The sequence below is a fragment of the Sciurus carolinensis genome, chromosome 17 (genome assembly GCF_902686445.1).
Source record: "Sciurus carolinensis chromosome 17, mSciCar1.2, whole genome shotgun sequence".
Lineage (NCBI taxonomy): Eukaryota > Metazoa > Chordata > Mammalia > Rodentia > Sciuridae > Sciurus > Sciurus carolinensis.
This window is the reverse complement of record NC_062229.1, coordinates 49,967,066-49,983,144: the sequence shown is the minus strand read 5'-3', so window position 1 is coordinate 49,983,144 and position 16,079 is coordinate 49,967,066. Positions and strand designations below refer to the sequence as shown.

The window sequence follows — 16,079 nt, the reverse complement described above, 5'->3', positions numbered from 1 at the left end:
AGGCTCAGCCTTAGGGGGTTTCTGATGAAGGCCACTTCCTTCTGTCCTGGCTCCAGCAGGCCCAATTCTTCTCCTCATTGTTTTGAAACACTCTTTCTTCTCCTCACTGCTTGAAGCACATTGTTTTGTTTTGTTTTCCTGTTCTAGGAATTGAACCTGGGGCCTAGGTATTAGGCAAGCACCTATAATGAGCTCATTGTCTTGGACTACCTATTCTTCTCTCTGCCTTGAGGCACCAGATCCTGAGAAGTGGTCTAAGGCTGCCTTCTAAAACTCTGATTCCTTCCTATTCTTGTGTGATTGACACTGGGACTAACCACTCCCTCAGGGAAGACCCCACTTCACCTTCTACCCATAAGATGGTAAGAATACTATGGTCCCAAAGGATCACATTAGAAAAGAAGAATCCAGTGAGCATCCAAGGCATACACAGGTGGTTTCTGATTTGAGGTTAGTCTTAACGGAGGTGGCGAGTGCAGTGGAATGGGGAAAAGTTAAAGCACTTTATTTTTTGTTTTATTTAAAAATTTTTTTTAGTCGTCGATGAACTTTTATTTTATTTATTTTTATGTGGTGCTCAGAATCGAGCCAGTCTGTCACACATGCTAGTCAAGTGCTCTACTGCTGAGCTACAAACCCAGCCCTAAAGCAGTTTAATTTTTCAGGCAGCTTATTGTCTGTGTGAAGTAGAATCCTAGGACAATTGTTGAGATGGAGGACCAGTGAGTCAGTCAGGAGAGTCATCACGTGGAGCATGAAGATTGATGCCGACCAGCAAAGGGTAAAATATTGCTTAACAGCACCAAAGACCCCACTGAAACACAAGTTGTGTAGTTGTACTATAGCCTGACAATATGATTTTTTTTTTCTGTAGCAAAGTGGGAAACTGGGAGCATGTATGGAGAAAGTCATGGTTGGATGTATACAAAGCTTTAGATTGGCAAGGTGGGCACTGGAGGACAAAGATCAGAAAAGACTAGGATACAGGTATAAGGATGTGATTTAAAATCTTGGTTATGAGGCCCAGGTTGGTTAGGGAAAAAACGTACAGCAAAGCTGATGGACTGAGAGAATGGGATAGGGTGGAGGAGGTACAGATCGTGATTAGTAGATTTGGGGGAAGAAATGGAGTGAGACTGATGAAATGGCAGTTTCTGGTTGGACAATGGATCTCTGAGTTTCAAGTTTCAGAGAAATGAAATAGTTGTGGGGTTAGGATTATGGTATGGGTAGGTTGGGAGCAATGATATATTACACACTGGATATGTGAAATTAGGTATTTTTTTGACTTCTAAAGTGAATGGAATAACTCTGTCCTTAAAAACCAGATTGATAACAAGAGACAAAGAAATGCAAGATTTAGAAGGCATTTTCTTAACTTTGCTTATCATTCAGTTTGAGGTAGGACAGGGAAAAATAGGCCTTTCTGTGAACCTTATAAAGATGATATATGAAGATCTTATTTTGTGGATGTCCTTCTCTTAAGAGAATGAGGTAACAAAATTGTAAGGTTTGTATTCTAAATTTCTGGTTTCTTTGGAAAAATATAATGATCTTGGCAGGACTGGGCCAGGATTCCCTCATGGCAGTGTAAGATTCCTCACCAGCTTACCTGAGTCCCTACTGCTATGTTATTGCTGCCCCATGCTGAGTGTCAGTTGTACTTATTGGTATGTTCCCACATCTTAAAGTTAAGAGGAAAGTGAAATATTTCTTGTTCCCAGATTCATGAAAATTAGAAAACCAAAGATGAATCAGAAAGAGTATTCCTCTGTATTTGATATGCAAGATATATCACTGTTGAAAACTATAAATTTTAATGTTATTATGAAACAAGTCCCTCCAGCTTTACTCTTCACCTGGCTCTCGGGCATTTGAGTTTGCAATGACCAATGACTCCGGTAATAAAACAATGCTATAACTACATGAGAGAGAATTTACAAAAGTAGTGTGATAAATAACAGTTATTTGAGAGCAAATCACATTAGTCTCATATTGTAACTTTTGCTGACAGAATAATTTTATTGAATCCCCAGTAATTAATAGATTCCCTCAAAGTGCTATCTAATTCAATAGCCACTGAGAAAATTTAATGAATTCATGAAGTGGATCCTCACTAGCTGGAAAGCATCAATGTAATTCTCTGAGTGCCTAGCTTCTTGGCAGTCATATAAACTTGTAGAAGATGGATCCAAGGAAAATAGGTGAAGGATCTTTACAGCCAAAGGGGAGTAAGAATATGGAAATGAAAGCTTTTGGCAGATCTAACTTGCCACATTAGTGCCCAGGAAGAAGGGTGATCACTACATAATTTCTTGTTGTTAAGGGTCATGATAAAGCAAACATAATCTAAGTTGCAGAACATGATGGATTAAAATCAATATCCTGGATTGAGTCAGGAAGAAAATTGGTAGCCAGTGTGGGCCAGCACATTGATATAATCTGCTGTTTCCTTAAAGCATTTTTATTTTCTACTTTCTGCTCTAGTTAGCTCTCACATTAAGCATATGGGGTGCAGTCAAATATGAAGGCTCAGAGGTTGAACTGAACCTTTAGCAAAATACAGGAAATCAGATGATATTGAGGTTTGGGAAATGAAAATTGTCATAATACATGGAGGGAGAAAATAATCTGAAGGCCAAGTGCTCAGTGACTCAGAAAAATTTGGAAAGTTGTAATATTAGAGCCTGTGAACTGGAAACTAGATACGAATTCATAACCTGCAAGGGTATAAATGACAGCAAGAAGTCAGTAAACAGCGTCAGTGTTATTTTGGGAGAGTGAAACAAGGTTATTATGGACCAGGGAGCCTGAGTAGTGTAAGTTCTAGGCATCAAATTAATGATGCAAACAAATGGAAGATCGTGTGATGAAGGGTAACAATGATTAGAAGTTGAGATGAATTTAAATATGAAGAAAGCCTAAAAGAGATAAAGCTGTGTATTGCTGGCATGATATAATGAGATTGTAAAGGTATCTACTAACTTTAAACCTTATGAACAACCTTCAGAACCCAACCATTAGTAAATGAATACAATAAATTGGCATAAGTACCATGGAGTTATCCAGATCAAACATTTTATTAACGTTTTGACTATCTTTTATTGCCCTGCTTTGAAAATTAGTCTGAAGGAATCATTAAACAATATTTGCTGAGGAATGACTATGATATTTTGGCTCTTTGTCGAACTCTAACTTCTATGAATTTTATAATGCCATAAGAACACTTCAACAAGAATTTTGGCAAAATATTTACCATTATTTTAATAACATTGCTCACCAAATAGAAGAAATGAAAAGCAATCACTTAGTAACGGCAGAGAAACAAAGAGGAAGGAGGAGAAACAATTGCTTACTATGCTGTTCACAGTGAAAAAAAAAAAATCCAAGTTTAGCTTATTAAAAAGCCTGTTGGGAGCCAAGAATTGCACATGTCAGAGGAACATACTGCTTCCTATCATCATATCTGAAAAATGGTACCTATGGTTTGGCTGTTTGTGTGATGAAGAAGTACAGCTCGAACACCCGCGGGCGTGTGACCAGAGGCTTGTGGGAGACAAGCACTTTGGGGGATAAAAAGAAACCTGGCACAGGCCTTGGGCTTCTGGCATTATTAGTTACAGGTCTGCCAAGATGCTTTGGGAAACATTTTAATTTAAATGCCAAATCCATTTCAACGAAGTCTCTCTGGTTTGACCTGTTGGGAGTTCTAGAGTGAGATGGATAGGTGCTTATTTTGGAGGGCACTGGGGAATTAGATGGTGGTTCCATAAAAAAAACAAACACACACCCTGGGTGTTTATTCCTCAGTACATTCCTACTCAGCCCAGGATGCTCATGATAAGAATTGCAGGACCTATGGCTGTCAAAGCATTTTACTGGTGATTGGTAAACTCAGAGAAGATTAGATACTACCACAGAAAGGGCAAGGGTCTCTTTGGGTGATTATTCAAAATATCAGAATCAGAAAACTTCAAAAATAAAGGCCATAGCATTTTTCCTTCCCTCCCTCACAAAATACTCATAGGCTATTATGAGCACAAATTTCATAAGGCAAATTAAGAACTGGATTTGAATTATTTGAATGTATTTTTCTGCAAAACTATCACAAGACAGAAAAATTATTTTGAAGCAAAACTAGAAAACTGAAAAGGGATGGGGTGGAATAAAATGATATTCAAACATTGTTGTCTATGGATGTGAAAATATTTCTGTTAGTGTGTAGGCCCAGGTTGGCAAAGCTTGTCTGATGAGTTAGAAAAACACGAATCCAGAGGATCAGAAGAATTAAAACAGTCCCAAGAATAACAGGAAAGTATTTGACATTGCTTCTGGGACGAGGGAGATATGTATATGTAATGTAAAGCCCGTTTCCTCAGAGGTTTTTTGGCAGTTTGCTACAACCCCATGCTAATGAAGGCAAGGTCTTTAAGTTCACCGCCCGCCTTCCCCCCCCCCCCCCCCCCCGCCCTCAACTCTTTTTCTCTCTGGCTCTCTGCAGGGAGTGCATTCTGGGAAAAGGACACACTCTAGTGGGAAGAGCTGGGGTGCTAGAGAAGGGCAGGAGGCTGGAGCCCAGAGAGTCTGGAGAGGTGGGTGGGGTCAGGCTGGGTGGGGCCTCAGGTACCAAGTTGTGGAGTTTGGATTGTCTGGCTCCAGGGATGAAGGTCCAGGGGAGGTTATTTGCACCGGAGAGCTACATAGTTTTTTTTAGGCCACTCTACTTAAGGTGTGGGTAGGGGGGCCAGAGAGAAAAGAGACCATTGTAGCGATGCTAGTAAGATCCTGTCCCAAACGAGGAGCCTGATTTAGGGTGGGATCCCTGGGGCTCAGGAAGGACACTGAGAGGAAAGGATGGCAGTGATAAATCTCTGTGGGGTGACTCGGAGGGCAGGGAATAGGCTCTTCTGATGTCTTCTGCCCCTCAAGTCCTGCCAGTCACCCCACTCTTCACCACCACCCAGCATCTTTGCAACCAGTTGAATCAATTCACAGTTCCGGAGCCCTAGGGAACCGAAAGGAATCAGTTTCAGTATGCGAAAAGGGTCTGATCGGCTGGGGAAGCCCGAGGGGGAGAGTCCGGCTGGCTTTTTCCCGAGTTGGCCGGGAAGGACACGAGTTCGTGTGCGGTTCTGGAAACAGAAGCAAGGCACAGCGGCCGAGTCCCGGAGCCCCGGGACATTTGCTCCCAGCCTGAGCGGTCGTTGCCCCTCCGGACTTCGGGCGGGTGATTGGCAGTTGCAGTGGCTGGTGGTGGTGGTGGGGTATCCACGACTCGCGGCCGCCGACTGCTCAGCAGCTAGGTCCCCACGGCGCAATGACTCGGCCTCGGCGACAGCAGCCGCGACGGCGGCGACCTCGAGCCGGAGCCCGGGCGGCTCGCGGTGGGTCAGGGGGCGGCCGGGAGGAGAACCCGCGGCCTGTAGGGGGCAGTGCCAAGCTGGGGAGGAGACAGCCTTGAGTAGGGGTGGGTGGGCCTGGGCTACCCCTGCCGGGAGCTGCCCACCGAGTCGCACTGCTACTGTTGCGGCCCGGCCGACCTGGCCCGCTGTTCGCTTCCTCCGGGCGCAGCGGGCCTCAGCCGGGATCCTGAGGGGGACGTGACAGGGCTCGGCACGAGGCAGCCTCTGGGGAGTCCGGGTTGGAGGGCCCCTGGCTTCGCCTACGCCCACCCCCGGCCGCGAGACCCTCAGGAGGCGCCTCCGCATGGCCAGAGAGCGTCGGGGAGCCCGCCGAGTCCCGCGCGGGAGGCGGGTGCCTGGGTCCCTGGGTCCCCGAGGTGGGCGCCCTTGTCCCGCATGGTGGGTGCTCCATCCCCTGGTGGGTGCTCCATCCCCTGGTGGGTGCCCCGAGCCCCAGGGCAGAACGCCCTGAACCGCTGACGCGGACACCCGGTCACCTCGGGGTGAGCGCCCCGAGCCGCTGAGGTGGGCGCCGCGCTGCCCCAGGGTGGGCGCCCGGCCCGCGCGGGTTATTTTTGGCGCCCGCAGCGGCGCGTGTGTCGGGGCGTGTTTTCCTTCCCCAGGTGCCGGGAGCCGGGGCTCCGCCGCCGCCCGAGCTGACTTGTGCCTCTCTCTCCTCTCCCCTGCAGGAACCTCCCGATAATTCTGCCGCCCCGACTTGAACCGTGCGCAAGGCGAGCTCGAGACAGACACCACATTTAAATTAAAAGAGAAGAGAAAAGACAGAAAAAAAGAAAGAAAGAAGGAGAGGAAAAAAAGAAAAAAGAAAAGAAAAGCGGAAGAAGCGGCCGAGGCGGCGGCGGCGGCGGCGGCGGCGGGAGGAGGCGAGGAGGAGGGGCCGCGCGCGGCGGCCCGAGGCGGCGGCGGGGACGCGAGGACGCGGGGACGCGGCTTTGTGCAGGCGGGTCGCGGGGCGCCCATGGCGGAGTGCGGCCGGGGGGGCGCCGCCGGCGGGGCCCTGCCCACCTCCCCGGGTCCGGCCCTCGGCGCCAAGGGCGCCCTGAAAGCCGGAGCAGGGGAAGGCGGTGGCGGCGGGGGAGGTCTCCTCGGCCACGGGCGGGCGCGCTATGACAGCGGCGGGGTTTCCAACGGAGACTGCAGCCTCGGCGTGTCCGGAGAGGAAGCCCGGGCCAGCCCTGCCAGGGGACCCCGCGGCGTCGCTCTCGCCCCGACCCCTGGCCCGGCCGCCTGTTCCCTTACCCGGGAGAGCAAGCAGGGCGGCCTGCCCCGCCGGAGCAGCATCATCAAGGTAGGTGGGAGAAGGGCGCTCATTGCCCACCCGCAGCCGTCCTTGGGGTCTGTTTCTCCCCTGCGGGAGTGGTGGTGGAAGGGGATTGAAGGGGAGCCCACTGCTAACAGGAATCACTGATGCACGGGTGTTTAGAGTGGTTGAACAGGGATTGGATGCAGATGGCATTTGGAAAGAATGGAGAGGTGATCCCGAGTGTGCGGGGGAGCTGTGCTCATACATCCCCAGCGCAACTTGGGGCTGTCACCTATCCCAGGATTGGCTTGGAATTAGGGCCTTGTACCTGCCTGGGCAGGGCATGCTTTTCAGTAGAAGCCTATGCTGGTGACAGACTCCCTGTAAGGTTGCTATTGTATTTTAAAGACAGTTAGGTATTGTGTGAAAACATTTTCTTAAAAATCCTAGGCAATGTACAGAGATTTTTAAAATAGGCTTCTTCTGATCTATATTACAGTTAGTTGCCTCTTGCAAACGGTTATACTTGGAGAGTACAAAATCTCCCCTCACATATCACAGGGAGAAATGGAGTAGGTTTCTGAACATAAATGCAGATTTCCGCTTTCTTAGGCTCAAAAGCTCGGAGAGATTACGGTTCCGCACGATTTAATCTTTTCCTCGCTGCAGTAGGCAGGCCTCCAGATCTGTGGAAGTTCTTTTGAACAGTTTACTTGGTTTTGATATCTTTTGCACACTTTTATTTAGCAGAAGAAGGCCAACAATTGTTTTGTACGTTTTAAACTCAAGAAGTAATATTAGGTGTTTGTTGGTGGTTCCCTTCTAATATTACTTTTCGGTCTGCAATGTAAAAGTGATTCTCATGACATAAAGTGAAGTGGAAAAAATTAATAGTTGATGGAACTAAGAGGAGCAGAGCCTTAGAGAAGACTAGCCCAGTAGGCTTGCTCAAGTTTGGAGCAAATATGACAATGTTGCTTTCTCAAAATCAAGGGGTACAGCGAGCAGCAAGGCACATTGACAGGGCTGCACCCTCCCTTCCTGTGACTGATAACCCGAGTGAGAGAGTTTAGAATGTGCCACAGTGAAGAGAGTTGGCACTAGTGGTATTTGAAATTTAATGGGACCTACAGAAATCTTCAAGTACTCTAAAAATGTCCACTGATGTTATCAACTTCTGCAGTCATCTGGTGAAACATACCACCTTGCTTGCTACTGCTATGTAAGAGGCAGTTGTGAAACTGCATTTCGCTTTGTCATGTTTGTACAGTTTATGTCTTGGCAGGGGCACAGTTGAAGGGCTTAAAGATCAAGTGTGCTAACTACCTGCAGCTCACCTTTAAACTAAAAACAAAAACAACCAACGGCGTCTTTTTGCTGCATATGTAATTTTTAGTGACGTGTTGTCTTTTACTATGTAGTTTGTTTCCATGAAAGTTGCTTTCAAACCTATTGACAGTTACATGATTTTGCATTGTGGTGTTAAGGAAATTTGAGGTGAAAATTTTATCAGCCTCTCCCTCCCTTGTTTTGAGGGCCTGGTTTTGCACTTAAAAAAATCAGTTTATAAGTGTCTATAGTGGGATTCAGAATATAACTTAATGAATGACAGTAGCATTTGTTTTAATTTTACACTCATGGGAGATATGGAAGAAGGATGATTTGTCATTATTTGTGATATATGGAATTGAGAACTTGTCAGTAGATATAATTTCTTCATTAAGGGCTGTAGAAACACATGGGTGAAAATGATTAATTGTTCAGAAATCAATGACTTTGGAAATGATAGTTATATTGATACTTATATTGAGTTCCGAAACTTGCAAAGATGTTTTTCATTTTTCTTCTTTCTAATGAAGCAGTTGGCTTCTGGTTCACCTTCATACCTCTGGATGCACAGTGCCAGGAACATAATAGATGCTTAATAAATCTGATTGCTTGAATGGAGAAATGATAAGGAAATACATGTCTCCCCCCTCCCCCCATTTCATTAATTTCTAAAACAGGTGGTTTGGAATTTACCACTCTTGTATGTGGTTCTTTATCTTGTGCTTTCTAAGATGACTTGATAGACTCCTTTTCTTGCCTTTATTTTCAACTTGCATTTTCTTAGCCACTTGAAAATTATGAAAGTAGTGTTGAAAGTTGACTGAATCTAGGTTATAAGAAAGAGAGAATACTGTGTTCAAATAGGTAACTACTTGGTACGTTTCTCCTTAAATTAGTGCCTTAATGTATCAATATTTTAGGAATGTCATGTGGTTTTTTTCCTAAAGACAGCATACATCATCAAGATAACACCTTAATGGAAAAATAAAGGTCCTTAACATATTTCACAAAGTGAATACTGCTCAAATGCTTTTGTCAATTGAATGGCAGAAATTATATTTCACTTTTGTTAAGAAATAACAAAAAACTTGAATAGAAACCCATGTGAAAAAAAGCAATAATGACATCTTCCGTTGGTTTCCTTGTGTTCTTTCTAAAGGATTTTAAGGAGCAAATGCAGTCAGGTGGTTTATGAGTAGAGGTGGGAGTAGATTAGTAAGCAAGGTGGTAATTGGGGACAGGGGAATAGCAGGGAGCAAATGCTAGCTAAGAAACAGAGGATGGTATTTATGGTGTTGTATGTGTTTAAACATCTGGCTCATGTTTCTTCCCTAGTTTCCATCTTCATTAGCTGTGGATCCCCAAATCAGAGCCTACACGTGATAAACAGTAGGCAAAGGAAGGGGACTATTGCTAATGCATAGGACATATGCAGAAATACTCTGTAGGCTGACCAGAATTATATTTCTCATTTAAAATAATTTCTTTGGTTCTCCATCTGTTTTGTAAATATGGCATTGAGTAAGAAATGGTTGTAAAACTACATTTTATGTCAAGATAGATGCACAGAGCTATATTAAAAGAGCTCCTCAGTTATGGTAATAGTGTTGAAAATTTAGAGTGAGCAGCCTTGTAGAACCTTTCACAAGTAGCTTGAGATGATAAGTCATCATCGGACTTTTTAAAAAACGTTTCTTTAGCTTATTGAAAGTAACAGTATACTTTTAAGATGACTTACAAAGGCCCATTACTGGATTTTTAGGGAAGAAACCATTATGTTTGGCGTCTGAAGTAATCTAGTAAACGCAAACATCACTTTCATTTTCTCTTTCCATAATTCACTTCATCACACTATTCAATACAATCTATGCTTTATTTTGAGACAGTTAATTTGGTTAATTGTTCAGATGGCATCCATTTTTTTTTTTTTTTACAAATAGCTCTATCCTTTAATTAAGGAACTCGATCTAAAAATATGAAGTAGCATTTTAGGACTTAGATTTCTTTTTAACTTCAGAAGAAAATGAAGTCGAAATGTTTGGATGGTTTATTTTAATCAGAACTAATTAAATATTTTGGGTGATCCTTTTTAAAACATGGTATGATTGCATACAGTAAGATTCATGGTGTCAAAAAAATTTTTTTTTCTTTTTTTCTTGGTATCAGGGATTGAAGCCAGGGTTGCTTTACCACTGAACCACATCCCCAGCCCCTTTTTAAAATTTTTTATTTTGAAACAGGGCCTCACTAAGTTGCTTAGGGCCTTGATAAGTTGCTGAGGCTGACTTTGAACTTGAGATCCTCCCTCTCTCAGCCTCCTGAGCCCCTGGGATTACAGGTGTGTGCCACCACGCCCAGCTCATGGTGTCGAGTTGTGTGAGCTTCTACAAACACATGAAATCACCTAATCCCTGCCACAATCAAGCTACAAAGCAATTCCACCACCTAAGCCCCCTCCCCCAAGGTCTCTTTTTAGTCTTCCCTTCTCATCCCCAGGCGATGGCAACTGTTGAACTTGTCCTTTTCAATACATAGGAAATACGGCCATTGTGCTATTTGTGTATTTAGAAGCAGTAATAGTAGCAATCGCTTATTAAACACTCACTACATGTAAAACATGTGAAAAGTGCTTACCATAATTCTCTGAGTTGGTCCTGCACCAACCACAGGGGCTGGAAGAAACCAGAGTTCAGAGAGGTTAACCACATACCCAAGATGCTAGAGCTGGTTGCCAGTCCTCCCTTGAATAGGCTGCACTCCAGTGCCCTCCACATTGCACTTGCTGTTTAAATTTTCTATGTTAAGTGAGGGAGCATTGTTGGTTTGGGACACTGGATTTGTTTTTCTCCTTTAAATGTACAGGTTGTTGGAGAGGGAAAATGATCTCTCTCTCTGCTGGCAGAAGAAGTTGACAGATTAGTGTAGCCAGGCAGCTGTTTTGTCACCTGTTGTTGCTGCTTGACCAGGTCTTCCACCTTCACAGTAGCCAAAAGTTTGACCTTCTCCAAGGTGGCAGCCCTCGCTTTTCTTAATATCATGATTGTCATTATCACAGTATCATGTTATGAAAAAGAAACATTCAAAGAAAATAATAAAGACTCATGTATGTGTATTATATTGGCCAATGGGTTTAATAAAGTAGGCTGTCTGCATACAAAACTTGTCTGTGATTACTGGTTCTACATAGATATCAAGCACTCCATAACCATTTTTTGAACTGAATCTTAAAAATGTGTGCATTCGACTTAAAATTATTATTTTTTTGAATGGGAGAAACAAAGACAATTGTATGCCCAGCAAACTTGTGGACATATTATAAATATTTAAAACCAAGTAACTGGATCACAAAGTGAATTTTTCTGGTTAGATAGGCAGATCCTAATGTATCATTTAGATCAGAAAAATCTACTGACTGATCTATAATTCTCCACTTGACTTTGAACTAATGCATTTCAGACCACATAAAGATAACTGTTGAAAGATCAGGGCATGGTTGTTTGTTTTAGTCCACTCAAAGAGCTTTGGTCACAACTCAGAGTTCAGTTTTCAAAACTAATCACAGTGTATTACTTTTCATATGTCAAAATAATCTGCCCCTTTTGACTTTTCCCTTCTCTCTTTTCCAACTTCTTCCCCCAAATGGTTGCATTTCATTTGCATTGTTTTTCACCAAGTCCATAAAGACAGCTGACGGGAAATTGTTTGTTTTATTAATTGCTGATATTGGCTACTTTAGTTATTTTCTTAGAATGTTCTCTGCCAGAATCAGTTCACTTCCTTTTATAGTTCTGTGTGCTCTGCAAGGGGCCTAAACGAGACTGTTATTATTTTTTTCTTTTTTTATGCTTAAGTTGTACATGCCTCAATATTCAACAAAACAGGGCATAGTATTTGCAGCCTAAGTGCAGATATAAGTGAAGTATGAACATTCAAAGTTTCATAGTTTCTCTTCAGACTTTTTACATATTGTCCAAAAATAGTTGCTGTGTTCCTTGTTAACACTAATTTTGGTATGCCATTATTTACTCATTTATCAGACCTCTAGATTAGTTTAGATATATTTCTGTCTTTATTAGTGGGATTCAAATATTTTTACCAGTGGATCACAGAATCTGAAACTGTTTGGAAGTCCTGGCCAACTTTTTTCTGTTGATAATATAATGGTGAATCAGGAGGGTTGTGCTTGGCATAAAGGTGTCAGTCATGATGCAAGCTCAAGTCAGGGCCACCCAAAAAATTTTAGTCATACTTACTTTCTTTTATGTCAGAATAATTCAGTGACAGTAGTGAGAATACTTCAGCCTGCTAGCAGGACATTTGGCACCTGTGCATTCCAGAATGTCAGAGCAGGACAGGCAGCTGGGCCCTCTCTGGCCACTAGTGCTTGTTCACATGGTGGGGTCAGTTAAGTAAAGCATATTCTAGCTAATGATCTTGGCTTGGCTGTCCCTGGGGCTGGGGTCAAGGACTGTAACCAGGCCTCATTTTGCATGTCTGCATTGTTCAGGAGGCAGAGTAGTGGAAGGGAAAACAGAGGGTCTGGAGTTTGGAGCTTGAATTAGATTCTGGCCCCCTCCATCCTTTCTGTGTAGCCTTGGGCAAGATAATGAAGACTGTGTGTCTAGTTACCCCAACTCTAAAATGGGTAGAATAAAACCCCCTCTCATAGCATTGATACGATTAAATAAGACAATGTGTGAGCAGTTTCTGGCATGTCATCACCTCCCAACAAACATTATTTAGTATATTTTCCTGATCTTTAGCTTCTCTTTAGAGAGCATCCTGAGATGAGCAGACTCCCTTAGTTTCATCTGAGTTGAAGATCACTAGCACTGTCATTCCCATTTTGGAAGTTTTGTCTCGAGATGTGCAGAATGTGCTCAGAGAAATTTCCCAGATATAGTCCATAGATGCTCTCAAGGATGATTTAGTGAGGTGCATTTTTTAATCTGATGCTTCAGTACAACTGTACACATATGTAAATAGCCCCAGCTATATGACCAGAGGGTAGTGATTTGCCCAGGTAAATTCAGAAATGCATCTCTTATCATGACAAAATTATTAATAGTGGTTCCTTTCATTCTCAGAGTTGTCCCAGTTTGGATGATAAATAATGCAGTCACTTATAATCTTCTTTTTACAAACTCTATTACTACCCATGCTAGAGCCCCGTGGGACTGCTTTCTGTGCTAAAACTTAGCCTTTATATTCATAGCTCTCTCTTCTCAACTTGTAATGCTTCTCCCCTCCTAGCCATGTTTAAGGTCTTCCTTGGTTAATCACCTCTCAATTAAAATAAAGTGTTTCTTTTTCTGTCTTCCAGCAATCACTCTGCCTTTATCTCTCTGCTGCCCTGTTTCTGTTTGCCTTGTAGACAACTGCATCTTATTCACCTTGAGTTTTTGAAAATATCTAGTTTAATGTCTTGTGGAAGGCATATTTTTAAATATGCATTTGTTAAATAAGTGTGTGAATGAATGAATAAGTAAAAAGGAACGCCAACTCATGAGTTTGATGAAGATGTTATTCAGACTTAACTCCAACTGGTTTTGATTGGATAGGCTGTGTACTTCAAAAGAAAAATTTATTTCATATATGTAATTTTGAAAACAATCAAAGGAAAGGAAATAACTTCATTTAAAGTTGAATTCAGAAGTTGGTTGGTTCAAGAATTATTCTACAACATGCTAAGTGGTCCTTCCATTTTGTGTTCCTAAAATAAAAGTAGACCTTTGAAAAATTCTTTCAATTTATGTTTTATGTATTAAAATTTGAAAAGTATGACTTGAAAGCATTATTGTTTTTTACAACACTTAATCTCTTTCCTGGTATTCAGTTTTTTAAGGGACATATGTAGTTTTAGCTCAGTTTTTTTTAAATTTATAAGGAACTTAATTACTTAATCTTTTATTGTCATTAATATTGGTTTGTCAAAGGGTATTCATTAGTAGTGCAGTAGAATTAATAATAAAAAAAGAAAAAGGAAAAGAAATCCAGAGTGCTGATACATGAGTGACTGAAGTGAGATCTCTAATTCCTTAGCACATTTTGTCATATGCTGTTTGAAATTCAACCCTTTGTTGTCATGTAGGTATTGGGTGAAGAAGTGTTTTATACTTATTGTTTCATGTACCTCTCACCAGAACCTGCAAGAAGACATTTACCATTCTGTTTACAGAGAGGAAACCCATTCCACAAGTTTTAAGAATTTCCAAGCAAGGTCACAGAACTTGTAAGAGGCAAAGCCAACTTTTGGACAAAGTTTGACTGTCTTGAAAGCCCATGTTTTTAATTGCTCTACCGCTCTCTTCCATTTCAGCTTCTGAAAAGTATTTTTTATTTTTTTTGTTCTTTTCTCTTCTTTGCCCAAGCCATTCTGGCTCCTTAATCTTAGAAGTTTCTCCCAGTCCTAAAATAGAAGACTAATTTCTAATTCAATGAATTTGGATTCTTGTGGTTAAATCTTAAGATGAAGCTAACATGAACCTGAGCATGTGAAGCTATAGCCATGGTCTTTCAACCAGGCCCCAGGTTTCTGTCTACTCCACAAACCAGGACTTGACTTTTTCTTTTCTATTTTCCTTTGATAGATTATAAACCCTTTTTAGGGGGTCTCGTTTTCCATTTTGTTTCTTCATTAACAAAAAATTGATTTATAGTTATATACATTTTAGTGTTGTGGAAAGTAAAGAAGGTAACAGTGAGTAGCATTTTACTTTTTCAGGTGGGTTTCTTCTGATGGCATCTATCTTTTTTTAAAATATATTTTTAGTCTTTAGGATTTTTTAATATACATTTTTTTTGGTTATAAGTGGACATAATACCTGTATTTTATTTTTATATGGTGCTGAGGTTTGAACCCAGGGCCTCATGCATGCTAGTTGAGCGCACTACCACTGAGCCCCAGCCCTAGCCCATGGCATCTATTTTTTGGTTTGGAATTGTCAAATAATTATAGAATAATATAATACTTACAGCATATTACTGTGGAGTCAGTATTCACGTATCTTTTTGGAGTTGGAAAATGCAAGTGTTAACATCCCAGAAACTAAGCAGCTGAGTTTAAAAGTGATTAATAATGTAGATTCATGGGATCTGCAGAATGGAGAGAGATCATATAAAATTCTTTTGTAGTTAGAGATACACAAGGCCATCCTGATTACTACATTTAGCTCCTAGCTGTGGTTGAATTCATTTATTTGCATATTAGCATAACAGAATTGGAAAAAATTATGTAATACTGCAGTATGTATGTATTAATAGAACAAGATGTGGTCTTACAGATAGCTATTTTTGTGGATTTGTTTTTTTCTATAGATAGCTGAATGCATACACATGCTACTTTGTGCACACATATACTCTGAAGACTTTGTTTATTAGTAGTAAAGATCAAGAGCTAACCAAATAATGTAGCGGTAGATTGACATGAGCCCTGTCTGTCTGGCAAGAGACTGATGGGCAGCAGGTGTCTGCTTTATGAATTGAAAATGCCCAGGAAGGGGTAGGCTGTTTTTTATTCTTTCTTTCTCTCTCTTTCTTTCTTTTCTTTCTTTCTTTCTTTCTTTCTTTCTTTCTTTCTTTCTTTCTTTCTTTCTTTCCTTCCTTCCTTCCTTCCTTCCTTCCTTCCTTCCTTCCTTCCTTCCTTCTTTCCTTCTTTCTTTCTTTCTTTCCTTTCTTTTCTTTCCTTTCCTTTTTCCTGAGCATTGCTGATGAAGCCTCTGTGGCTTTTGACCAATTAGTGTGGCCACAGAGGGATAAGTGACCTCATTTGCAGCTACCATTAGCATTGCAAGCCCTATGACTCTCCCCATATGGTTTTCTGCTACTTTTATGTTTCATCTTCTTCTAAACTCTGGTATCCTAAGGGTATAGTGGATGTAATTTTTCAAATTGTTGTGTGGTTTAATGTTTATTCTTGAAGAAAAATAAAGTGAGTTGCTTTGATTTTTATTCCTATCAATCTGTGCTAGCAGTTTATATTTTAAATGCCAATAGAACCATTCAGATGTTTTCGTATTGGAACTAATAGAATACCTGATGAGATGCCAGTTTTAAGGATGTGTTTATCTTTGGAGTATTTGTTG

The 16,079-nt window shown here is 41.7% G+C and overlaps 1 protein-coding gene across 4 annotated transcripts in view; it reads left to right on the top strand.

The window, feature by feature from the left end:
- Nucleotides 1-5,113: 5,113 nt before the first annotated feature.
- The window catches only part of Plcl2 (phospholipase C like 2), a 180,381-nt gene continuing 169,415 nt past the window's right edge, over nt 5,114-16,079 (top strand). Inside the window, exons 1-2 of one of the 4 annotated variants that reach the window (XM_047531662.1) lie at nt 5,114-5,384; nt 6,092-6,711. In XM_047531662.1, the coding sequence (XP_047387618.1) occupies nt 6,382-6,711 (330 nt within the window). In that variant the 5' untranslated portion in view covers nt 5,114-5,384; nt 6,092-6,381. Of the gene's footprint in view, nt 5,385-5,515; nt 5,802-6,091; nt 6,712-16,079 lie in introns of those variants that run through there. The other 3 variants (XM_047531661.1, XM_047531663.1, XM_047531660.1) reach the window with 3 other exon arrangements.